We start from the raw sequence: 27,226 nt of genomic DNA on the forward strand, positions 1-27,226 counted from the left end.
CTGTATTCCAAATGTAACAAAATGTAGCAAAATGCATCCGATTTGACGTGTCCCTTAAAGTGCCACTCTCATGAAATGCTTGATTTTTACGATGTTATGAATGAAAAAATGGCAGCCGACATGGATCCATGCATTTTTTCATCACAAAACATGATTTTGACGTATACAGCTTTTTGTAACTCCCGCCATGAAAATCCACTTGAGGGATTTGTTTTCAAGAAGAAGCAAGATGTGACGTACATGGCAGGACCGCCCTCAAGTGGACTCGTTTGTTTCTATTAGTTTTACCTCCGGGAAGGTAGCTCGTTGTTCCTTCGTGTTAGCCAAAATGCCGGCTCGTTGCATTGCTGGACATTGCTTGAACACTCAGGAGGATGGATTTACCCTTCATAAGTTTGCAGGAGACCCGGTTCGTCATGAAAAATGGATTGCACGGGTGAAAAGGACCAGAGCTTTGTGGCTTACAGGTAGGTGTGTATACAGCTACTAAAAAAATAATAGGTTGCTAAATGTGTCGGTGTGCGCATCGGAAGGCTTCCATGCAGCAGCCACTGAAGGACGGCCTCCGCAGGCCTTGTGGATTGCTACTGGCCTTGTCGACAAGGGGTGACTCATGTCCACCGCGGAAGTGTTTATTTATCACCTCCGTGCGGAGGTGGATAGGCCGGGGAGGTGGTTTGGCTGTTAACCACATGTAATCTAAATATGGCTCCATATTTATAGGGTAATACAGGCATGAGCATTTCACGGAAACGATCGTTCTGTTACCGTGTCGTTACCCAGCCTGAGAAAACACAGAACCGAAAGTCCGTTTCCCAGATCTCAGGACTTACTTTTAATAAAATTCGCCCATGTATGGAATGTAAAACAAGTTCTCAACGAAATACAACAATCTGTATATAACGAACCTACATGAACCCCTTTATTTTTAAGGATTAAAACCCCCAGCTTTGTCAGTGTGGTTTACAAACAGCACCGGTTTCCGCTTCTGTGCTACGCATGCGCAAGGTCGAGTTATTTATATCCGGGTCACTCAAATGCTTGTCAAACATGTCGGTTGCTAAGCGTAAAAGACAAGAGACGGAGTCCCTAAAGACGTTCCAAAAGTGGACTATATGTGAAGAATTTATTGCCGAAACCAATGAAGAAGGTGAGGTGATAAAGCTGAGGTGCAGAATATGTTCGGAACACCATGCAGCAATACGGAACGAAGCGAAGCGGCGAGGCATATCGGGACCGCCGCTACAGTCAATTCTCAACTATATTGATGGGGTGTCTTACGTACACCGAGGTAATGCAGATAAACACGTGAAGAGCGGCTCACTCCATGACTGGGCAAAAAAAAAAGTTTTGTGGAGAAACGAATGAAACTGAAAGCGAATGCAGTCAAAGTGGTCAAAGTACGAGTGGTGTGTCTAATGCCGCAACAGCAAGTTCACCAAATCCAACCTTAGAAGGTTTTATCAGGCAAGGCAACGAAAAAAACTATACTATAATAATCTATAAAGTTTTGTGCTCAATCTGCACTTGGCAGTTGCATGTACATGGAGCTAACCAGAAAAGAAAGATTGCAAACACAACAGGAAACTTTGTGATATGGCTAAGGCTTTATTCTGAAGTACATGTAAAAACCGGTTCCCATGAGCATTATCAATGGGAACCGAAAAATCGTTTCCCACCGTTTACCAGGACAAAAATCAACAGAACCGAAAGATCGGTTACCATACTTGCCGAAATGCTCATGCCTGTAATATTGCCCCGGTCGGTAACTTCACTCTGTTGTGAGATGTTTTCTTCGAAAAGAACTTCCGTGTCAGAAGGGGCGTGTTCGTCTCCCATAGTAGGGTCCACTGCGTGTTTTCAATGGCGTATGTTTGGGTTGACGTCACAGACGGGATGCACCCAATATGGCAACCACTTGGATGTCGTCGGATGAGACTTCGGGAACTTTTCGCATGGATGAAGCACTCTCCGCTCATATTTATTTTTTTTGTGTAGACATTGAAGTGAATAATCTTATATGTATTTTTCATTTCTGTCACGACCCATCAGAACGGAGGTAGGACCCAAATGCAGGATTCGTCCGATGCAAGGTAGTTCAGGGAAAAACGTTTATTATTAAATGGTCGGGGATCGGGCAGGCAGTCAGGTGCAGCAGCGGTAGTTGGGACGTCGGGCGAAGAGAGCAGGTGAGCGGGCAGGCAAGAGTCGGTACACGGGAGATTGATCAAGGCAGGCAGAAGTTTCAAAGGAGTCAGGCTTATGGGGTCGGTCAGAGAACAGGCGAAGGTCGGTACACACGGGTTGTCAATCAGGGATACGAGAGTGCTGGAACGGGACATGAACCTCAACGATCTGGTGGAGGACCAGTCATCATCGGGGTCCTATATATACAGGGGATAATCAGCCTGCATGAGGCGCAGGTGTGTGCCTCCCAATTAGCGCGACCGAGCGGGCACCCGCACAGCCCGGGCTGGAGCGGCAGGATCATGACAATTTTAATATCTATTTTAGACACTGGACCTTTAATGACCATGTCCGGGAGGGCTTTGCTGTGTGTTTGGGACGAAGCGAGAGACACCCTTTCCCAATCGCGAGCAGCCACAGACTCATCACACAATTAATCACTTGCAAGACAGTGTTAATGATTTACTACTCACAAACCATTCACTCCATCCGACTTGAGAATGTTGTTACAGGAACCTCCTTCAATGGAAAGTGGAGTGGATAAGCGAAATGGCTGAGGGCTGTTCAGCGTAATACAACTGGGCAAATTTTGACTGCTGGTGATTTGAAAATGCTGATGACGCAAGCAACTCTCCTTTCTCAGCTCAAAGTCTTGATGTCTCTCCACTGTCGGCAGCCTCCTTGACGGTAACGCACTCACGGTCGCTGACTTTGACAACATACTGGGTGCTTTGGATGCATTGTTTCCCTCCCTGAGATTGAACTGTTCGACCTGGTCTTTGCTCCAAAATCTCATAGGAATGCTGATTTATTTATTGACTGTACGTTGGTTGAGTTCGGGTGGCTCCGTAGCTCAGTGGTTAGAGCACTGGTTTGGTAAACCAGGGGTTTTGGGTTTGTATCCCACTGGGGCCTCCACTCCTTGAGAAGGGTTGTGTCAGGAAGGGCATCCGGCGTAAAAATTGTGCCAAACATATATGTGCATTCATCTGCGATGACACGCTGTGGTGACCCTGAAAGGGACAAGCTGAAAGAAACAACAACAACTTTGGTTGAGTTTGCTCAGCAAACCAGGCACCAGCCCACTGACACTGCACTATATTCTCAAATTTTCAGCGCTTCCATATTAAAGGGGTACACAAAACTATTGCTCAGGCAATGGAGAATAATCCCGATCTCCCTGGAGCCACCCATGATAGATGGCTGACTCATTTGAAATTTTATTTGAGGAAACACACCAAAGAAATTGACACAAAAGTAGAAAAACATAATAATGCTGAATCCCAAATGGCCATGTTATAATTACAAACTTAACAGAAAAAAAATTATTCCAAGGTCCAATTTCAAACTCCTCACGCGCCTAATAGAGGCCATTCATGAGAACCATTGTTAAAAGAGAACTGCAGGACTGCAGTGTATGTAGCAGATTTAATAGTATGCCTGCCACCAAGCCACCCCAGGGCAGTCACGATCCGGAAATGACTGCCCCTGGCCATGTGGTGTCGATGGATTTCACTGACATGATTAAATCTGTGTCGGGATATCAATACTTGCTTGTCATAGTGGACGGCTTCTCTGACTCGCCTGAGGCGTATCCCTGCAGATCTGAAACACCAAGTACCGTGGTCAAACATCTAGTCAATCATTACATTCCTTCCCATGGGTCACCGAAAAAGATAAGATCACACAATGGAACCCATTTCAAAAACAAACATCTACAAGATGTTGAAAAACCACTGAGATTAAAATATAAGTTCGGTTGTGTGTACCACAAATTGAATTGGCCACAAGCACTTCCAATTGCCTTAATGAACGTTCGGATGACTCTAAATTCATCAAAAGGGTGGACACCCTTTGAGTGCCATACCAACTGACTGTTCCCAGCACCCTCAAGTCCTTTACAAGCACAACCAGTTGAAAGGCGACACGAGCCAAAACAATTAACATTCGAGTTTTCACGTCTCACCGGAAAACAAACTGATGCTCCCTGTGTGCTTAATGATTGTGTTTTTGTGTGGCTCAAGGTGCGAAAGCGGAAGTGATCTGAACCTCGGTGGGACGGTCCCAAGATGATGAACGAACTTCATCTGCTGTTCGATTGGTGGGAAAGGGCGACACGTGGTACCCTCTTTTATCGACCTGCTCTGTGTGCTTGTACCCCGACCGGACAGAATCTTGCCCCACCCGACTCCACCCTCACGTCACCAGTCGTTCCTGCCTCAGTCACTTGACTCCTGTCACCATCTCACCTCCAACACACACTTACCCCAACATGCCACATTTCATTAATAAAATGCACCCCACGCTTTTTCCTTTTTTGTTGCTGGCCATTGTCACACCCTCAACCACAAAAGACAACTGCCCCACTCCTGTCAATCAACCTTTATTGATCTGTTAAGTTGGTGAATTCTTTTGAACTCAAAAGGGGGATGCTAAAATTTTGCTATTGGGTTATCATCCTTTCTTTCATTACCAGAGTGTACAAATTGGATTTTTTTGCCAAATCAAATTTTCGTGCTTTGTTGTGTCGGGTCCAAAAGGGGGAATGAAAAGTTATGTTAGGACAGCAATCTGCGCTAAGACCCAGTTCTAGGAACTGCCTTAAATGGAGTTGTTTTTCAGCAGTCTCCGGCCTTGTGTGATAGCCAAAACTGAGTTGTTTTTTGCAGGCACCTGGTCTGAGTGTCCAGTCACAACAGAGGTGGTTCTCAGCAGACTCACCGGCCTTGGGTGTCTAGTCACATCAGTAAGACCCTGTTTTGAGACTTGTCCGCTAACAGCAGCTTTCCAACATAGCCTATATAATCTTTGTTCTGCTTTCACACACACACACTCGGTGACGGACCACAGCCTTTGTTTGTGTCACACTGTGTGTCACCAAGCGCTCTGTTCATTAAACTTCAAAGTGTCTGTCACATTTCACACCTCTTGAGTCCAGTTATTGACCGAACCTGGAATTGGACGAACACGCAGAAGGACTCCAAAAGGACCTCCTTCCAACAAACTCCATATTATGTATTTAATATCAGAGACTGTGATAGCAATAAATAGGTACAAAATGTCTACAGTATTAGCCGGGATAGGCCCCAGCACTTCCGCGAGTGTCTTGGACAACGGATAAGGATCAATGACGAAGAATTAAAACTAGACGCTGCATCCAATATTGGTTCTACCATGGTCAACAGGCTCTGATTTCTGTTTAGGGCAAAAAGCATGGTAAACATACACACGTTATGGAAAACGATGCAATAAAGGGTTAGACACTTGGGATGTTTTGGATCCCTAGAGACTTGAAGATGATCTAAATATTTGCAGCATGGCCAGGAAGGTTTAGAAGATACATTGACACATACATATGTAATAGAATGTACAGACCTTAATGATATTCCCCATGGCAAACATGTCAACTGCCATGCCCACCTCTCGTCTTACCACAAATATCAATTAATTTTTTGGATAATTTTTGTTCAAGAGGATGAACAATCTCCGAAATGTTAACAATAAACACAGTATCGCTCTCAGGTTTATAAATCAATCATCTGAGGCATTTATGTTAGTTTTGTTTATCCAAATAGGCCTACTAAACATTACAGTCATTATCCTTTTTTGCTTAACTTATGATTTTCTTTCACTTTTATTATTTTATAGTAATAAAATACTACAAGAAACTTTAATTGTACACCAAAATCTAGTATTTTTTCCAGTGGTACAAATGATCTGAAAGTGAACATACAAATACGCATTCACTTGTACATTACAATACAACAATTCCCAATACTATTATTTAACAATGTAAAATTATTTATTTATTTATTATATTCTTCTCATTATTATAATTATTACATTATTATTTAACAATGTAAAATTTCCAGCATAAAGTACCTCAATGATATCATCCATTTTAAGGACATATAAAATATACAAAACGTCACTACACATTTACAACCACAAACGCTTACAGTTAAGCAACACATGTAATATTACATAATATAAATGAGCAGTCGCAATATAATACAATTGTTATTGATTGATTACAGATATACACAATAAGAGACCAGTTACATACATGCTTGTATTGTTAAAAAAAAAAAACAGATGGCATTGCAGTCTTCTTGAGCAACTTCAAATGGCTGCGCTTGGAGATAGAAGTCCTCTTCTCTGAAGTGTTCAGAACAAACAACATCATATCTTGACGGCACCCATTGCTTCTTCCTCACTGCATCAATGCGGTTGATGGCACGCACCCATAATTGCCTACGATGCTTATCTGATGGTATTTTGGAGTCATATAAAAAGTTCTCAAGATATAATTTCTGTAGCAATTGCATACATCAATCTATTAGCCCTATCCAATAAGTGTGACTAGTTACACTAGGGCTAAAAATAAAGCTGGTCTAATCATAAAAAGTACTCACTCGTAAATTTCAGGATAAGTAATGTTACCTAAGCTTTAAGTTCAAGTCTACGGCCTAATGAAGGTTAAAGTGAAACACACTTACCGGTGAAAAGTTACTTGTTTGCGACCACCTGCATGGTTTTGACAGCCAACAAAGCAACATGAATTAACCATATTGACACCATAAAAGCTAAAACTAACGTATTCCAACTAAATTTGATGTTATTATGTTTCACAATGAACAATAGTAAGGATGTCAAAGGACGTCAACTCTCAAATGAAATAGTACCCAAAGCAACGTTTTGCCCTGACTGGAAGTTGAAGCCGAATTACCACGTGAAATGGGCCCAAAGCGCGTAGGAACGTTTCCTGAATTGGCTGATGTTTCAGACGGCTTTATTTGAGCTGCACTAACACAGGATACGTCCTTCGGTTGCAATGGCAGATAAAGCGCTTTTTTAATGTGACTACAGTGTTTTTATTTCTGGAATATACTTTAAACCATGCAGTCATAATACGGGTGAGCTACGAGATTATTTGTTATTTCTTCTTATTGTTATTCCTGTCATTTTAATTTACAATAGTTCGATCTGATGGATTCTCCCATTAGATTAAATAACCAATGGAAGATTACAACTACATCAAGTTAATAAACAGTTAATATTTATAATGCATATGATGTTATAAAAACGTGTTTTCATTTCAGTAGTGATTTACAGAAAATACATTTAAAGATTAATTTTAACCTTCGTCCATTTCTCACTGATTTTAGACCTTTTCTATGGGAAGATGTTTTGTCTGCGACTTCAACCGTGGCTTCAACCTAGGACTCAGCTGTCTGCTTTCCGTGTACAGAGAGTTCACAAGTTTGCTTCGCTGCAAGAGACCAGAGTTCGAGCCCCCAACAAAGTCAAATGCTTACTTTACCCTTTGACTGATCTAGAGGCTTACCTAGACAGGTACTGTTTTTGAATGTCAGATTCCATTGTTACCAGGTCTGACTCAATTATCCAAATAATACAGTGTACCATTTTGATTATATGTTTTAAATACACTTTTAGCTCTGTGGATCGGACACAGTTCCATCTCTTTCATCCCTGTGTTGATGATGTTCTAAAAGCCGAGGGACTCTTCTGCTCCTCGCCATCTCATAAGATTGATTATTATATATCAGCAGAGAGGATGGACCACACACCTGCATTGAAGCAACCAGAGGTCAGTCAAGTGCTTTGTTTGAACTTCTAGTTTTTTTTTTTTACCATATGACATACATGATGAGCCAAGTAAATTGCATTAAAATCACTACTGCTTTTTAATATAGCTCCTGTATTTATAAACTTGTTGAAAATCAAGTAAGATGTCATTTTTTCCCCCCACACTAATGGTACAATGCTGTATATTCTAAATGTACATTCAAGTCGTAGTTTTAACCACTCATACCACTCCAGCCTTTCCTGCCCACCATTTCTTCTAAAACTAATGCCATCACATCAACAGTAAGTCAAAGTGCTTTTACAACATTACAGTTGTGCCTCTCATTTAGAGCACAGTTCGTTCCATGATCCTAATTTAACTTCAATTTCATCAACCTTTAAAACAGTGTTTTACAATTTGCATGTCTAATTTATATTTGTTTACAACTACCTTAACATCAGGAGTCAATTTACCAAAGTAATAAATGACAAACCAAAACTGTTCTTGATGAAAAGGGTAGAAATACAATATATACCTGTGGAGTATGCTTACGAAAAATGCTTACAACCTTAGAGGTGTTTTAAATTGAGATTTTTAACATGCATTTACGACATACAATTAGAAGTGGATGTCTTGAGAAGATGTGAGGAAAAAAGTGTATTCAATGCTAAGTAGGGATGCGCAGTACAAACTGTTCTTGGCAGAAGGTATAGATTTGGCGGAAGGTATAAATTTGTATTTGACTGACCAATCGCGATAGCGATTCTTGATGGTGTCATATTTGGCCCAGGAGAAAATTGCATATGCATCATTCACTGCACCAGCTAACTACGATCTTGGGCTATCGGTATGAAAAACAAATTATAAAGGATACAACATTACTTTTGGAGCTGTGTGGCTACAGAGCCACTCAGGCAAAGCAAAGCACATTTATTTTAAATTTAAATTTATAACCTATTTCATACACAAGTAACTCAATGTGCTTTACATGATTACAACCATTTAAGTACAAACAAATAAATAAATAAAAAATTAAAACATGAAAAATCATAATAAAGTAAGAGGGTGGGATGGAAAAGCATGTCGCAGAAGAAGGAAAACAGCTTTCACCAATCTTCACCTCTTGCAGTAAACTTGGTGCAATTGGGTAAATGTGAGGCTTTGTGAACCACTTTGGGTACTGTGATAGTGTAGATAAAGCACTATATAAATGCTGTCCATTCACCAAGCAACAGTATCACAGTCACTGTGATTTGATGGGCGCATACGCGCCCATGCGCCATCGCACTTGCAAATCTGCACAGTTGAGCACGTAAATCACATGCGTAAAATTTGTTACGAGTAGACCTACATAGATATTGAAAGACGCCGCTTATTTTGGAACCCTAACCTGGAAATGATGCTACTGGATTCCAGCGATCCGCTGGTAGCCCAGACTGCCCCCATTCTGGCCACTGGGAGGAAGTGGAAGCCGCTGGCAGCAACTGAACATGCAAAGGCATTACTCAGACACAAGGACATCGATGGCCGAGTGCAGGAGGGGAGGAGTGGCCTTGGGCTCGGGGCCAGTAGATCAGTATGGAGCAAGGCCACTACTGCTGAGCGGCGCAAGCTGGTGGTCCAGGAGGTACGTCTAGAAGAGGAAGCACAAAGCTGCGCCCAAGCTGTGTCTCAGGCCATGCGAGGGCAGTGGTTGGCCTGGGAAGGAGTGGAGGCAAAGAAGATCACCTGGAAAGAGCTTTAGGAGATTGAGGCATTCAGGGCAAGCTTTACCATCAGAGGTGTGTATGAGGATCTAAAAAAAGACTGGATGGCTCATTGACCTCTTGATTACTCCTAAAACAACCATGCCGACCTGTCCATTAATCGGCAGTTTCGTGGCTGCGAGAAAACATTCCGCAGGTAAGTTAGAAAGATTTACTTTGACGCTGTTAAAGCTTGTTTGTAAAGGGTTTTATTTTCTGATGAGCTTAATTCACTTGAACCAAGTTTTGTTTACGATTGTTGTTGTACACTGTTCACGCTCTGTTTCACCTTTATAGGCCGACGGTTTTTTGCGAAAAAGCGATGTAAATATTTTCTCAAACTTCATCAGTGGATAATTAAGAAAACACATTTTATGTGAAATTTTTGAGGAATTTTATTATACAGAACTCTGCAAATTGAATTAGATTTTCAAATGGGAGGAAACAAGTTTAAATTTCTTGTCTGAAATAGGACATTGCAGAGACAACAAATGAACAATGCGTTGAGCATCTATTTTCCCATTGCGAGTCCTTATTTCCAAAAATATATATAACTGATTGACGTAAAATTTAATGTTTTTATGACAAAAAAAAATGCTTAGTTTTTTGCTACGTTATGATGATACTGCTTCACAGCGTATTTTGGGAAAAGTTAACATGTCACAGAAATCGGGCCCAGGGTAATATGCAAGGTTTATTGGTAATCACGGTGTTATGTCTTTCCTTTGCACTCTCATGTTACCAGAACTGGAAAAATGTCAAGCTCACATGACCAGTTTTAATTCTACATGGCAAACTTTGAGAAAAACCCCGCCATAATCCAACCTGTAAACCATGTCCTCCACACGTTTTGGGAGTACCAAGATGGCGACCAATTGCTTCAACAAATCAACATACCGCTATGCAGTCTTTCTTTTTAGGTTAGAGGGTAAAAGTCACTTCCTCTACAAATATTTTCCACCTGTCTCATTCTTACTTTTCTGCTTAAGTGCCCCCTTGTGGCCGTTAGAAAAAATGCACAAGTTAGCCGCATCACTGCATAAACCGCAAGGTTGAAAACGTGTGAAAAAAGTCGCGGCTTGTAGGCCAGAAATTACGGTACTTATGATTACATTTCATACTGCTTGCATTAAAATCAAGACAAAAGGTTCTTAAAATTTTGCAGTTGTGCTTGTAGAGTTGACAAGGATATCACAGCATACATTTAGAATAGTCTAGCAGACTTTGCAAAATATAAAGACTGAAATTTTCTTTTCATTAAACATCAAATGAGAGTCCCCGGGTTTGGTTTTGCAGGTCTTCTCGACATCACTGGGTGTTGCCTTGCCCCAGCAATTGTTCCTATTCAAAGACAGGTGCTCCGGTGGAAACATTTTGGGGCCTTTGATGCTTGGGAGTTCAGACTTCTAGGGTAAATGGTAATTAGTTTAGGGTCCACAAGGTGTCTTTTCCTAGCAATCTCACAGCAGGGCAGCCTGGAAGAATGCAGCCGCCCCATCATGTGGTAGAGAGGTCTGGCAACTGGGACACCACCACTGTCACTCCACCACCAACACCATTATAAGTGTAACTGCAGCTGTCTTAATGTGTGCTAAATGTGTGAGGACGCGCATTATTGAAATGTTTTTTGTTTTTTTTAAATGTTGTTATGAAAGCCATATTATTTAATTTAAAATGAGTTTATATATTTTTTGTTTATACGGTATAGAGAAAATTAGGGGGATGCCTAATATTTATATAAACATTATGGTAGAATTTGTTTTAATAAGCAGCATCTTGTGTAGGTACAGTATTGATTTTAGTGATTCAGTTCAATTTGGAAATAAAAATATTGAACAAACTAAGTTCTGTACACTAACTCCGTACGCATTTTAACATTATTATTTAACCAGCATTAACAAAAAACATTTCTCCACTCTCCAGACACAAAGACTTATTTTCAATAATTCTCTTTAAACGTTCTTTCCAGGATCATAATAGCAACAATTACATTAATTGTACAACACATTGAGATGTCCTTTGGTTCCTATTCTGTTCCATCTGGACGACCAGGTGCCTGCGGGCACCAATTGGCCACCCCCGATTTATACACCTGATTACAGTACACTTGAGGAGAATTTGCATTTTCAAGAATCTTACTAAAAGAGCACTGACCATTGAAGAATTGATATTAATGATTAGCTATTAAATTAATGGTGTTTTCTGTGTATCCCCAGGTGTGTTTCATTGGCCGAAGCAATGTGGGAAAGTCATCTCTAATCAAGTCTCTGTTTTCTCTCAGTCCTAATGTGGAAGTCAGAATCTCCAAAACCCCTGTAAGTAATCATAACTGACATACTTGCGCTATCTGTAGCAGTCGGCACTTTTTACTGCACACAGGGGATAAGACAAGCTGTTTGAGTTTTTTTTTAAATTGCTTTCAATTTGTCTTCTCTCAATTATATTTGGTTCATCTCAGTTTGCAAGTCATTTGATGATCAATTGGAGTTGGGCTCCACCTCCAGCCAACCATTTTCTGGACCAATAACCTCAGTAGGTTCGCAGGCATGCTGGAGCCAATCCCTGCTATTTTCGGGAAACGGGCGGTGTACACTGTGAACAGGTTGTCAGCCAATTGCAGGGCACATACAAAAAACAACCAGTCCCATTCAAATTTAGCATTTTTAATTAATCCATAATGCATGTTTTGGCACTGTGAGGAAACTGGATTACTCCAAGAAAATCTGTGTAGGCACAGGGAGAACATGCAAACTCCACATAAATGAGACCAGATTTGACCTAGGATCCTCAGAACTATGAGGCATATATGCTTTGCAGTCACCCACTGTGCCCCCTAGCCTCCACAACTAGGAAAATTTTCTCTCATAATTGTAATAATAATATGAGAGCCGCTTTATTTTTTCATTATTTTCTGACAAATATTTTAAGAGGCATAAATATCAATAGAGATATTTTTAGAATATTATATAATTTAAATGGCCCAAAGAATTATTTAATTGGAAACATTTGCTTGCTTTTGTATGTCAAGTTCTTCTTGGGGTCAGTAAAATAAAAAAAAAAACTAAAATAAAAATAAACAGATGCAGTTTGGCCAGGAAAGTGACAATATACCCATAGTTTACAGATCACATTAATTTTGACTTACTGTTGTACAGTAATATTTTCACTGGACAATGTTGGGGGTTGCCATCACACCTTTTCTATAATAATTAACCTAAACCAAACAGCATTCTATAAATTATAGAAAACCTTTTTTTATTTAATGATGAATTTTATTTTATCTCTGAAACAAAAACAAACTACATTTTTAATGTTTTCAAGAGGGGAATTAAAATCATCCTGTTCTAACTGAAATGTGGCTGCGCAGAATTACATTGAAGAAAGTGAGTATTTCAACACCCTGCTATATTGCAAGTTCTCCAACTTAGAAATCATGGAGGGGTTTGAAATTTTCATTGTAGGTGCAATGTGAGAGAGATAATCTAAAAAGAAAAATCCAGAAATCACAATGTATGACTTTTTTTTTTTAACGATTTATTTGTGTGATACAGCTGCAAATAAGTACTTGGAACACCTGAGAAAACCAGTGATAATATTTGGTACAGTAGCCTTTGTTTGCAATTACAGAGGTCAAACGTTTCCTGTAGTTGTTCAGCAGGTTTGCACACACTACAGGAGGGATTTTGGCCCACTCCTCCACACAGATCTTCTCTAGATCAGACAGGTTTCTGGGCTGTCGCAAGAAACAAGGTGTTTCAGCTCCTTCCAAAGATTTTCTATTGGCTTTAGGTCTGGAGACTGGCTAGGCCACGGCAGAACCTTGATATGCTTCTTACGGAGACACTCCTTGGTTTTCCTGGCTGTGTGCTTTGGGTCATTATCATGTTGAAAGACCCGGCCACGACCCATCTTCAATGCTCTGACTGAGGGAAACAGGTTGTTTCCTAAAATCTCACAATACATGGCAGCGGTCATCCTCTCCTTAATACAGGTCCTGTTGTGTAGTCCTGGGCTGATTCCTCACTTTTCTAAATATCATTGAAACCCCACAAGGTGATATCTTGCATGGGGCTCCACTCCAATTGAGTTTGAGCGTCATGTTTAGCTTCTTCCATTTTCTAATGATTGCTCCAGAAGTGAACCTTTGTTTACTAAACTGCTTCACAATTTCTCAATAGCCCTTTCCAGTCGTGTGGAGTTTTTTTGGACAGCTATTTGGTCTTGGCCATGTTATAAGTTTGAGTCCTACTGATTGTATGGGGTGGACATTATGCAGCTCACGACCTCACACAGGTGTATCTGATTCAGGATAATCCATGGATTGGAGGTGGACTTTTAAAGGCGGACTAACAGGTCTTTGAGGGTCAGAATTCAAGCTGATAGACAGGTGTTTAAATACTTATTTGCACCTATATCACACAAATAAATCGGGAAAAAATCATACATTGTGATTTCTTGATTCTTCTTTTAAGATTATCTCTTTCACCGTGGACATGCATTTATGATGAAAATTTCAGACCCTACAATGATTTCTAAGTGGGAGAACTTGCAAAATAGCAGCATGTTCAAATACTTATTTTCTTCACTGTAAGAAACAATGGGTGTCAGCATACAGCTGCCACCATTTAAAATGCCTCTAATTAACACAAAATTAATGAAAGGGTTGAGAAAATTAAAATTTGTAAGGGTTTTAGACCACTTTAAGGGTGGAAATTTTTTAAAACGATAGATGTTTGTCTCATTTTTATATCATATAAAACCTGGCATTTAAACACTGGTATGTTAAAATGTATTTCTGAATTGAAAATGAGAAGCTGTTCCCAAGTATGGCGATCACAAAGCTATATCATTTTAATTACTGAGCCTGATACCTGAAATGAACTTGTGTTCGTTCTAAAGAAGTGAACAAGTCAGTGCAGTGCTAAATGCGTTAATCAGAGTTTGTTTGTTCTGTATTTCCTTATAGGGTCACACCAAAAAGATGAACTTCTTCAGAGTGGGTAGAGCTTTCACCATTGTAGACATGCCAGGTTATGGACATAGAGCACCCAAAGGTTTTGTGGATATGGTTGAACCATATCTCTTCTCAAGAAAGAAGTAAGATGTTTATTAAGATACTTGAAGAATCTATATGGTGGACGAACTTGGGCATATAATCCTGTAATTTTTCTTGAATAATGTGGAGAAGGTTGCGTCAAGAAGGGCATCCATCTTAAAACATTGGCAAACAAATATGAGCGCTCACCTAATGAATCATATTCAGCATCAGCTGTGGCCTGGGTGAACAACTCCGCCCCTGTCACCATTAACCTGCAGGGCTCTGGTGGAAATTCAGCTACTGTGGGTTGAAGATGAACGAGAGGAGGGAAGCAGGTTCTTTGGAAAGATGGGGAAAGTGGGCTCTTTGGCAGAAAGAGAAGAGGAAAGCATAGAGCCTATAATTGAGTGTGGGGACTCTTAATGTTGGGACTATGACAGGAAAACCTTAGGAGTTGGTTGACATGATGATAAGGAGGAACTATGATCTGCAGCCAAGAGAGCAGGTGGAGTTGCAGTTAGGCCAGAAGTATAGGGGCAGGGTCTAAATTATTTTACCATGGAGTAGATGGGAAGAGAAATGAAGTAGGGGTTATTTTAAAGGAAGAGCTGGCTAAAAATGTCTTGGAGATGAAGAGTATCAGATCGAGTGATGAGGCTGAAACTTGAAAATGAGGCTATTATGTATAATGAGATTAGCGGGTATGCCCCACTGGTAGGATAGGATCTAGTGTTGAAAGAGGAATTCTGGAAACAACGAGATGAAGTAGTTCTGTGTAGAGAGGGTTGTGATTGGTGGAGATTGCAATGGACATGTTGGTGTAGGAAACAGGGGTAATGACATTGGGACATTGAGGCACAGTAGAGAGGATAACGCATAACTGTTATTGATTATGGGGAATAAAATTTTTCATGCTTTTAACATTCATTTTTCAGTCATGTGAATTTATCTTTGCTGTGTGTGTGTGTGTGTATATATATATATATATACAGTGAAAAAAATAAGTATTTGAACACCCCTGCGCTATTGCAAGTTCTCCCACTTTGAAATCATGGAGGGGTCTAAAATTTTCATCATAGGTGCATGACCATGGTGAAAGAGATAATCTAAAAAGAAAAATCCATAAATCACAATGTATGATTTTTTTTTTTAACGATTTGTGTGATAGACCTGCAAATAAGTATTTAAACACCTGTCTATCAGCTAGAATTCTGACCCTCAAACACCTGTTTGTCCACCTTGAATAGTCCACCTCCACTCCATGTATTATCCTGAATCAAATGCATATGTGTGAGGTCGTTAGCTGCATAAAGACACCCGTCCACCCCATACAATCAGTAAAACTCAAACTTGTAACATGGCCAAGAGCTGTCCAAAGACAAAATTGTGCAATGCCACACGGCTGGAAAGCGCTACAGAGAAATTGCTAAGCAGCTTGGTGAAAAAAAGGTCCACTGTTGGAGCAATCATTAAAAAATGGAAGAAGCTAAACATGATGGTCAATCTCAATCGGAGTGGAGCCCCATCCATGATATCACCTCGTCTCAATGATCCTTAGAAAGTTGAGGAATCAGCCCAAGACTACACGACAGGACTAGGTCAATGACCTGCAAAGAGCTGGGACCACCGTTTTCCAAGGTGACTGTTGGTAATACACTAAGACTTCATGGTTAGAAATCATGCATGGCACGGAAGGTTCCCCTACTTAAACCAGCACATGTCAAGTCCCGTCTTAAGTTTGCCACTGACAATTTGGATGATACAGAGGAGTCATGGGAGAAAGTTTTGTGGTCAGATGAGAGCAAAATTGAACTTTTTGGTCATAATTCCACTATCCGTGTTTTGAGGAAGATAAATGAAGAGTTCCATCCCAAGAACACCATCCCTACTTTGAAGCATAGGGGTCATCATGCTTTTGCTTTTTCTGCACATGGGACAGGACAACTGCACTGTATTAAGGAGAGGATGACCGCTGCCATGTATTGTGAGATTTTAGGGAACAACCTGTTTCCCTCAGTCAGAGCATTGAAGATGGGTCATGGCTGGGTCTTTCAACATGATAATGACCCAAAGCACACAGCCAGGAAAACCTAGGAGTGGCTCCGTGAGAAGCATATCAAGGTTCTGGTGTGGCGTAGCCAGTCTCCAGACCTAAACCCAACAGAAAATCTATGGAGGGCGCTGAAACTGAACTGAACTGAAACTACGTGTTTGTCAGTGACAGCCCAGAAACCTGTGATCTAGGGAAGATCTGTGTGGAGGAGTGAGCCAAAATCCCTCCTGCAGTGTGTGCAAATCTGGTGAACGACTACAGGAAACATTTGACCTCTGTAAACAAACGTGACTGTACCCAATATTAACATTGGTTTTCTCAGGTGGTCAAATACGTATTTGCAGCTGTATGACACAAATAAAAAAGTACAAAATCAGACCTTGTGATTTCTGGATTTTTCTTTTTAGCTTATCTCTTTCACAGTGGACATGCACCTACGATGACAATTTCAGACCCCTCCATGATTTCTAAGTTAGAGAGATTGCAATATAGCAGGGTGTTCAAATACTTATTTTCTTCTTCTTCTTTTCCTTTCAGCTTGTCCCATTAGGGGTCGCCACAGCGTATCATCTTTTTCCATCTAAGCCCATCTTGTGCATCTTCCTCTCCAACACCCACTGTTCTCCCTCACAACATCCATCAACCTTTTCTTTGGTCTTCCTCTCGCTCATTTACCTGCCAGCTCCATCCTCAGCACCCTTCTACCAATAATACTCACTCTCTCTCCCCTGAAGATGTCCAAACCATCTAAGTCTTTTCTCTCTAGCCTTGTCTTCAAAACATCCAACTTTGGCGGTCCCACTATTGAGGTCATTTCTAATCCTATCCAACGTGTTCACTCCAAGCGAGAACCTCAGCATCTTGATTTTTCCTACCTCCAGCTCTGCTTCCTGTTGGTTCTTCAGTGCCACCATTTCTATACATACACACACACACACACACACACACACACACACACACACACAATATCTGCTTATCTGAGACAAAAAGAGGTAGATAAATCTTTAATTATAAAACTTTATAAATATAATATATACAATATTATAAATTAAAAATCTAAATAATAAAACACTTGTTGTATTATTTTACTGTATAGTTACCATTCATCACTGGTGACTGGTGACTCTTCTGCTGGAGACGCTGGTGATGTAGCTGTTTTAGCTTTGAGATTGGGAGTTGTTTTTTTTTTTGTGTGTGTGTTTTGGTTCCAGAATGTTTAAAATATGTCAACAGTACAGTATTTATACTTGAGATAAGAATTACAACAAAGCGGCAAAGCAAACGGGTGGGCTTATGTAGAGCGCAGAATGTTCCAAACGCATGTTCCAGACGTCCCCTCTGTTTCACTGTTGTAATGTCCTCTCCCTCCCACCAATGTGACTCTCTTTGTTGCATTACATTGTTTAAAGGTCTAGTGTCAGCCCTACAAACATTCTAAAATAGATATTGAAATGAAAAATACATAAAATATTTTTCACTTCAATGTCTCCACGAAAAAGTAAATATGAGCGGAGAGCGCGTCATCCATGCGCAAAGTTGCGGAAGTCTCATTCGACATCCAAGCGGTTGCCAAATTGGCTGAATCTACTGTCAGTGATGTCACCCTGGACATTCGCTATTGAAAACACGCTGTGACCCCTACTGTGGGAGACGAACATGCCCCTTCTGACACGGAAGCTCTTTTTGAAGAAAACATCTCACAACCGAGTGAAGTGTCCGGGGCAATATTACCCTATTGTTTCGAGCCATAATTGGATGACATGCAGATCACGGGCCAAACCACCTCCCTGCCCTATCCACCTCCAGTGTGACTGTGATAAACACCCACTTACGCGGCGGACATGACCCACCCCGGCCAACAAGGCCTGTGGGCTTGTTGACAAGGCCGGTAGCGATCCACAAGACCTGCGGAGGCCGTCCTTCAGTGGCTGCTGCATGGAAGCCTTCTGATGCGCACATCGACACATATAGCAACCCTGATTTATGGATTACGAGCCCCCCCCTCCACACACCCCCAACTATTGTGTTTTTTAGTAGCCATATACGCACCTACCTGTCATTTGGAACCTACAAAGCTCTCTCCTTTGGAACCGTGCAATCCATTTTTCACGAAGATCTGGGTCTCTTGCAAACTTATGAAGGATAAATCCATCCTCCCGAGTGTTCAAGCAATGTCCAGCAATGCAACGAGCCGGCATTTTGGCGAACACAAAGTAACAACGAGCTACCTTTCCGGAGGTAAAACTAATAGAAACAAACAAGTCCACTTGAGGGCGATCCTGCCATGTATGTTACTTCCTGCTTCTCGAAAACAAATCCTTCAAGAGGATTTTCATGGGGGGAGTTACAAAAAGCTGTATATGTCAAAATCATGTTTTGTGGTGAAAAAACGCATTGGTCCATGTCGGCTGCCATTTTTTCATTAATAACATACTAAAAATCATGCATTTCATGACAGTGGCACTTTAAGCACATATAGCATCAAGCATTAAAATCAAAACATGACTGGTGCAGGGTGGCGGCAGGTTATCCCTCTGAGCTGCTTTTACCTCGTAAAATTTCACCCCTACTATCCTCTAATCCTGCAACCAGGGAGCGGCTTTGCCCATTTCTGAGGCCAGTAACACTTACCCCTCATTGAGAGCGAAAATAAATAAACATTGATGAGCCAAGGCTAGCGACAAGCTAATGCTAGTGACGAGCTAACGATCGCAAGGCCTACATTTGATCAGGAAGACTACAACAAGGACACTTACCACCCATTGAGAGTGAAATTAAACAACCAACAACGAGCTAAGGCTAGCGATGAGCTAATGCTAGCATCGAGCTAATGCTAGCATCGAGCTAAGGCTAGGGTTGAGCTAATGCTATCATCGAGCTAACGCTAGTGATGAGCTAACTGTAGCGTTACATAGAGGAAGACTTCAACAGGACCATTAGTCTTTAGAGTACCCTGGACAAGTCGACACAACCCTCAACTCCAACTTCACTCCTGCCGTGTAAAAGACTGCAGGGACATTGTGGTTTGAATCTATTTTATCTATCCTTTTCTTCTATCTTTATATATGTTCGGACCCTTACTTTAACTTAGCCTAGGCAGTAAGTAAATTGTGTACCTTGTGTGTTGGCTTTGTTTATTTGATTGTCTTTATTTGACTATCTGCAGCCCAATGGGGAGCACAAGCCAGTGCAACCTGTAGGCCGGGCCCAAGTCCGGATAAATGCAGAAGGTTGTGTCAGTTAGGGCATCCGGCGTAAAACTCTGCCAAACACATATGAGCGTTTGTCAAATGAATCCCATACCGGATTGGTCTTGGCCCGGGTTAACAACTCCTATGCCCGGCACCATTAACCAAGATGGCATCGGTGGAAATTCAGCTACTGTGGTTTGAAGACAAAGGAGAGGTGGAAACCGGCTTAGTCAGCAGAAGAAGAAGAGGAAGGCACAGAGCCTACAACTGAATGCAGGGACTTTGAATGTTGGGACTATGACAGGAAAAGGTCAGGAGTTGGTTGACATGATGATTAGGAGAAAGGTTGATAAATTGTGCATACAAGAGACCAAGTGGAAAAGTAGTAAGGCTCGAAGTTTAGGAGCAGGGTTTAAATTATTTTACCATGGAGGAGATGGGAAGAGAAATGGAGTAGGTCTCATTTTAAAGGAAGAGCTGGCTAAGAACGTCTTGGAGGTCAAAAGAGTATCAGATAGAGTGATGAGGCTGAAATTTGAAATTGGGGGTTATGTATAATGTGATTAGCGGCAATCCCCCACAAATAGGATGTGACCGAGAGTTGAAAGAGAAATTCTGGAAGGAACTCGATGAAGTAGTTCTGAGCATCCCAGACAGAAAGAGAGTTGTGATTGGTGCACATAGTAATGGAAATTTTGGTGAAGGAAACGGCGATGAAGAAGTGATGGGTAAGTACGGCATACAGGAAAGAAACTTTGAATGACAGATCATGGTGGACTTTGCAAAAAGGATGTAAATGGCAGTAGTGAACACTTTTTTCCATAAGAGGCAAGAACATACAGTGACCTACAAGAGCAGAGGTCGAAGCACGGCAGGTGCATTATATACTGTGTAGACGATGCAATGTGAAGGAGGTTTGTCAGAGATGTTCCTAGAAAAACAGCTAAGACAAGCCTGAGGACTGTAGAGAGTAAACTCAAACCAACCGAGATTGTCTTTCTCGCGAGGGACAGATGGAAGACACTGTGTGAGTGCGCTTCCTCAGACTGCCAAAGTGGTAGTCCCTGTCTGCTCTTTTTTATTGCTTTCTCAGGTCAAAGGGTTACACGGTTACACAGTGAAAATACTGACACAGATGGCTACACCAACAGCACATAAACACTAAGGTATATGTTTCTTCAAGGCTGCAAGGGTGCCCTGATAAACCCACAAGAGAAAAAGCATGGCATTGTTTAAAGACATGTTAATGGCATTTGGGGGTATCCTCTTGTGGTAGAAGGCCATTATCTCCTCCCAGTGTTGAGGAGTATCTGCTTAAGATCAGAAGAGAAACATGCTGAGGCCAGGATGGAGACAATGCTTCCCAGTGTTCAGGAGTATCATCTTGAGGTCGGCAGGGGGGCATCGCCTCCCAGGTGTCACTGGGTCACACTTCAAGACACGCATGCACCTCACTAGTTGATATTCAGACATGGCTACAGTAACTTGAGCAGCTACTTTCATCTCAACAACATCCATGACTTTCGCAGTACAGACTTTGCAATGGGGAATACCACAAACGATACAAAAACAAGACAATGATAAAATACAAATGATAATTGAGGCTATAGCAACAGCTATGCTTTCCCAATTTCCAAACGTATTCTGTAGCCATTGCAAAAAGGCGTTTGGTTCGACACCTTTCATAGTCTGAGTTTTCGCCCTATAAGCCCTGAGTTGTGTAAGGGTTTCAGTTAATGAATCATTAGACAATGTGTTTAGAGGGATAAATGTACAACACTCACCAGATTCAATCATACGACAAACCCCTCCTTTTTCCGCCAATATCATGTCTAATGCCTGCCTATTCTGCAAAGCCACAAGTGAAGTTGCATGCAATTGTGAAGATGTATGTGTGAACAATGCTTCTGTGAAATTTGTTAACGTGTTAACTTTATGATTCAGATAATTGATTAGTTCAGTGTGCTTATATGTGGTTATAGGAAAAAGATAACTTATGAAAGGCAGCTGTGTGAATGCTGCTTTCGTTTCATCTAACAATTTATCTTTGTCTGGAATGGTCCGAGGTTGGCCAATTGCATCAAAATAAACTGGGGTGTTCTGTATAATTGGAGGCTTTAAATTAGTATTACTCAAATCTCTTTTCGTCCTTTGTGTACTGTTAAGTGTTAACACATCATCATTCACAACAAAATAAGTTGTTTGCCAGACTCCAGTGACATACACACCTGTTCCTGACCAATAGGAAGACAATTTAGCATATAGAGTCCCTCCTCCACAATACCACCACAACTGAGACCGCCGAACAAAATTGGTGAGATTTGTTGGAAAATTCTCAGTGGTGCCGCACATAGTGAACTTGTTACCATGATCATCACACTTAGTCTGTCCACTTTTATCACGTTGAAAGCACGTGAAGTTCCCAGAGGTTGGAGGGTGAAACAACATCGGTCTGGTCTCACCTTGCACAATAGGAAAATGAGTTGAGTATGCTAAACAAAAAGAGGTGCCTGGCAGACCCTGGGTCAGAACACACTCAGATGGAACTGCCTCCACAACCTGCAAAGTTTCATACACACAACACAATCTTTCTTTAACGACTTAGCTACTGCCACTACTCGTTCGAGGAAGAGGTTTTCATTGATCCCAACACCTGTGTCTTCTCTTAACAGAATTTCAATGTCTTCTCCTTTAAAGTGAGTTTTAACACCACGCGCTTTTTCGCTTATTTTTTCTCGCAGGGAGGTGACAACAGCGTTTAGATGTTCTTGCTTTGACTGGCCACTATGGATGGGTGGCTGCCAATTATAGCACAATTTAATTGGGACACGCGGATAGCCCCCTCCTCCGTACCATGCCCATAACGTGAGCATAGTACAGTTCTCTCTGTCTTTATTTGGTAGGGACGACATTGGCTGTAATACAAATGTTATGGTGGGTACATAAGACCTTGTCACTTTGATAGATATTTTGCCGTGCCGATTTGACACTCCCTGATTCCTATGATGATTTGACCAATAATCACCATCAACAGAAGTGATATACTTCGACCAGGACAACCATTTTTTATCATTTGCATCATGGGCGCTCATTAGATAAAGCCAATAATCTTGCCAGTGACTCATTTTAGTTACTTCAGTATATTGCTCTTCTAAAGCTGCACCCGAATAGTCAGGAACCGCTGAGATCTTGCTGAACCTTGCCTGGCAGGACTGCAATTGGTCCAGCGGGATGGTGATGGAAAGTTCTTGAGAAAGTGAAGTTACATGAATCATCGTCCCCGTTCTGACCATCAGCAGCTGTAGGTTTCCCAGGATGGACATAGACAACAGTCTACGGCTGGGCAACTGTTCCATGTTGGTGCTTTCCTTGCCGCAAGGTTGTGCACCACCTGCCATCAGGCACAGCCCAGCAAGAAAGTAAACAGCACATTTGGTTGACAGGACTGCGGTCAGCCTTTGGCCGGTGGTCTGCTCCATCTTCCCGAGAGGGGTGTGTTTGCTATGGAAAACCCTCTCTCCAACTGTGGTCTTTCGTCGGTACACTGGTGTGTACGTCGTGGAGATCCTCCGCCGAGGGACTGGCGTCGCTAGGCCCGTCAGCAGGGAATCGGAGAAGCTTGCACTGCGACTGGTGGATCCACCTGTCACGTCCCTGGACCTTTGCAGCCGTAGGTGTCACTGCTATCACCTGGTGGGGGCCGTCCCAGCGTTTACTGTCCCAGATCTCTCTGATAAACGTAGCCTTCCCACTTAGCATCTCACTGCATTGCATACATATACCAATGTCAGTAACCTTATATAAACCTGATTATTTTTCATATCTTTGTGTTACATACATATATCAGTGTTAGCAACCTTAAGAACCCAATTATTGTCATATCTTTGTATTCACATGTTGTTTTTGACATGAAGACATCAACAGGATGCAGCTGCTGCTCACACCCAGCAGTTTCCAACGGTTTTTCAACGGCAAAGCACACGGGCCTGCAAGATGTTTGAACCATCACTAGGTTGCTGAACAGGAAGACCGTCACACTCGAATCACCACACAGGATGTCTGCAAGCGATTGATTTTTAACTGTTTTTTACATTAAACCTTTAGCAGAAAATATGATGCTTTGAAACGGCTTTGTGAAAAGAATATAACCTGTGTATGACTGTCTCTCTCAGACAAGGCAACACATGATGAGCAACCAACTAAAACAAGCCTGAGAATGCATGAGAGAATTGTATTCACAAGAATGTTGATACATTTATGCTATTGCTCAAAAACTAGGGTGAAACTGAACGCAAGTTTGTGGTTACATTTTTAAAGATGCACTGATTGAGTAAAGGGAAAATTACAGTTGAGTTTGCGGGCGCCTGGCCCAAAATTGAGTGAAGCTTAGAGGGGCGTGACAAGTCAAGCCATGGATGGCGAAAGGGGCCCAATAGGATAACCAAGTGAGCCCTTCCCACTGGGCGTGGATTCAGCCAACATTTTCCAGACTGTTCCACCAAAAAACTATAAAAACCTTGGATACGGAAGTCCGGGGCTTTTTGTTCGTTTTTCGCTGACAAAGAGACAAGGTCCTTCTATAGGTGTAATAGTCGTGTGGCAAGCTGGCGGGGAGAAGTCTTTGAGCAACTTAGGATGCTTATTTTTGACTACTCCATTTAAGATTGGGCGCAAGTAAAACAACTACTTTAATAAGGTAATGGCAGGATAATACTAGCAATATTACGTGGTTACCTATGAAGGACAAGATGACTTGACAATTTATCCTTAATCCTGAAAATCCTGATTACTAAATTAGACTTCGCGCTATGTAGGACTTAATCACCCCTAACAGGCTCACTCAAAAATGTCTATCTTCCCGAATTTCTGATGCTTTTGAATGCTCTGAATCTTACTTCATTTATATTACTTTTTACTATTTTTATTATTTATCTCATCCTACTTACCATCAGTATTATCATTTTAATAATTTTTCCTTTTATTGATTTATGTTCAATTAACATCAAATTTTGCCTTAACATCGCAACCATACCCCGCGTCTGGCGGGAATGACTGTCGATGAATGAATGTTATCTGAACAATTTTTATCATTTTATTAAATACTTAAAACTTCCATCTTCATCTAGCTTTGTCATTCTTATATTGAGTTGTCTTATTATTACCATTCTACCTCATTAAAGATCGAGCATCAACAACATTAACATAATTTAGTTGTAAAATTCTATTTTAATCAGTCACTCATTGATAATCTCTGGTTTAAGATAAAACAAATCCGTACAATCCTAAGATGGATTGTTAAATTTACTCGGTCAATGACAAATGCAATCAATTCATAAGAGATGAAGATGATGTAAAAGTGGAGCGATCACTTTGTCACCCTGTTACTCTGTAAGGTTACTTGACAAGGGCTGATAAGTGAGGGCAGACCGGATTGGCTTTGCAAAACTGAAGGCAGTTAGTACACCTAGGCGAATTCATCTCGACACCGACTTAAGAAGCTCCCGTCCTCCTGCACGCACGGCGTTAGAGTTGGCTGGGGTAAAGGGGTAGCTTAACCCTTTAACTGGAGAGTCAGTCATGATATTTCTCCCGATTAGTCCTGCGGATAAGCGGAATCTGACATCATACAAGGAAAAAGATTAGCAAAGAAGAAGTGGGACTCAGAGAGGACTGAGGAGAGGCAATAAAGGAATAGATTGAAATGTGAGGGCAAAGGTTGAGGTGGCGAAGGCTCAATAAGAAGCATGTGACGACATGTAAACTACACCCGGTTTGACACTTAAGAAGGAGAAAAGGATCTCGAGAGGTTGCCCAGTCAGAGGGATAGAGATGGTAAGCATGTGCTGCTAGCAGGTAAGGGGTGATTCAGGATAGAGATGTAAAAGTGTTGAATGGTGCCAGTAGTGTGCTGAATAGATGGAAACAATACTTTGAGAAGTTGAAGTGGAGTTTCTTACCAACTTATTCAACAGAATAATAGCAGGCGAGAAGATGCCTGAAAAATGGAAGAAAAGTGTGCTAGTTCCCATTTTTTAAGAACAAAGGTGTCTTGCAGAGCTGTGGCAACTTTGGGAAATAAAGTTGATGAGCCACACAATGAAGTTATGGGAAAGAGTAGTGGATGATAGACTTGGGACAGAAGTCAGTATCTGCAAGCAACAGTATGGTTTCATGCCTAGAAAGAGTACCACAGATGCATAATTTGCCTTGAGGATGCTAATTGAAAAGTACAGAGAAGGTCAGAAGGAGTAACTACGGTACTGCATGCGTAAGTCTGGTGTGGGGGAGAAATATGTTAGAATAGTACAGGACATGTATGATGGCAGCAAAACAGTGGTGAGATGTGCCGTAGGTGTGTCAGAAGAGTTTAAGGTAGAGGTGGGATTGCATCAGGGATCAGCTCTGAGCCCTTTCCTGTTTGCGGTAGTAATGGATAGGCTGACTGATGAGGCTAGACTGGAATCCCATTGGACTATGATGTTCGCAGATGATATTGTGAAAGCAGGGAGCAGGTGGAGGAATAATTGGAAAGATGGAGGCATGCACTGGAAAGGAGAGGAATGAAGATTAGCCGAAGTAAAACAGAAAATATGTGCGTGAATGAGAAGGGTGGAGGTAGAAGGCACGCTTAGACCATAACACTTTGAAATTTTTCAAACTTTGCTTGCTGAAAAGCCTCATTCTCGAGGGGTGATTACCTCCTTGCAGCTTGAGGTTCATCAGCACTTTCTTCAGCCTCTTCATCATCGTCATCGGGCTTTTTTTCTGCAATCCGGTATCCTTAAAGCTAACGCAGCTTCTATTCAAACAATCCTTTTATGTTGCGGAGTCCCCATAAATTTCTTGTAGTTATTTAAAGTTATTGAAGCAGTTTTATGGATTTTATGTAGCAGACCGTGGATTCGTTCACGCCATAATGGCCTGCCACAAAAGCATAACTTCTGCTGTCTTTGGTCAGATCCAAAAATTTTACTTTTTCGCTGATCGTCACCTTCTTCCTCTTCCTCTTTCTCTTCTTCTTGGGCACATCGGAGGAAGCTTTCACATCAGCACAGTGGTTTGGCGACATTGTGAACGCGAAAGGTTATCGTGCAGACAGTAAAAATAGAAAATGGCGGAAAGGGAGGACAAGGGAAATGGTGGAGCTGAAGTTGCTAGGTGAGTCTTCAATTATGCGCAGCCAATCAGGTTACGAGATAAAATCCACACATATCTCTCATACGTCGATATCGTGCTGGGATAAATCATGACCCTTTTATCAGTGCATCTTCCCGCAATATGGCTGTATTTTCCAAGGTTCTTTGCGGGGGAGAAACACAAAGCACTTAAGCTGCAAAAAGTGAAGCAAAGTAGTGAGGGAACGCTGTATAAGTGAGCGCAGAAAGTCGAAATATCAAGTGTTTTTAGATGTTGCTGTAACTA

General features: G+C 41.4%; 1 protein-coding gene across 5 annotated transcripts in view; it reads left to right on the plus strand.

The window, feature by feature from the left end:
• The first annotated feature begins 6,951 nt into the window (after positions 1-6,951).
• Positions 6,952-27,226, plus strand: part of gtpbp8 (GTP binding protein 8 (putative)) — a 42,905-nt gene continuing 22,630 nt past the window's right edge. For 2 of the 5 annotated variants that reach the window (XR_009798083.1, XR_009798082.1), the window contains exons 1-5: positions 6,952-7,103; positions 7,356-7,542; positions 7,645-7,798; positions 11,739-11,837; positions 14,489-14,619. Coding sequence is in view for 3 of the 5 variants with exons in the window: in XM_061841112.1 (XP_061697096.1) it covers positions 7,373-7,542; positions 7,645-7,798; positions 11,739-11,837; positions 14,489-14,619 (554 nt within the window). In the remaining 2 variants the exon portion in view is untranslated. The remainder of the gene's footprint in view (positions 7,104-7,355; positions 7,543-7,644; positions 7,799-11,738; positions 11,838-14,488; positions 14,620-27,226) is intronic. The other 3 variants (XM_061841112.1, XM_061841113.1, XM_061841114.1) reach the window with 2 other exon arrangements.

This window comes from Syngnathoides biaculeatus, chromosome 14 (genome assembly GCF_019802595.1).
Source record: "Syngnathoides biaculeatus isolate LvHL_M chromosome 14, ASM1980259v1, whole genome shotgun sequence".
NCBI classification, from domain to species: Eukaryota; Metazoa; Chordata; class Actinopteri; order Syngnathiformes; family Syngnathidae; genus Syngnathoides; species Syngnathoides biaculeatus.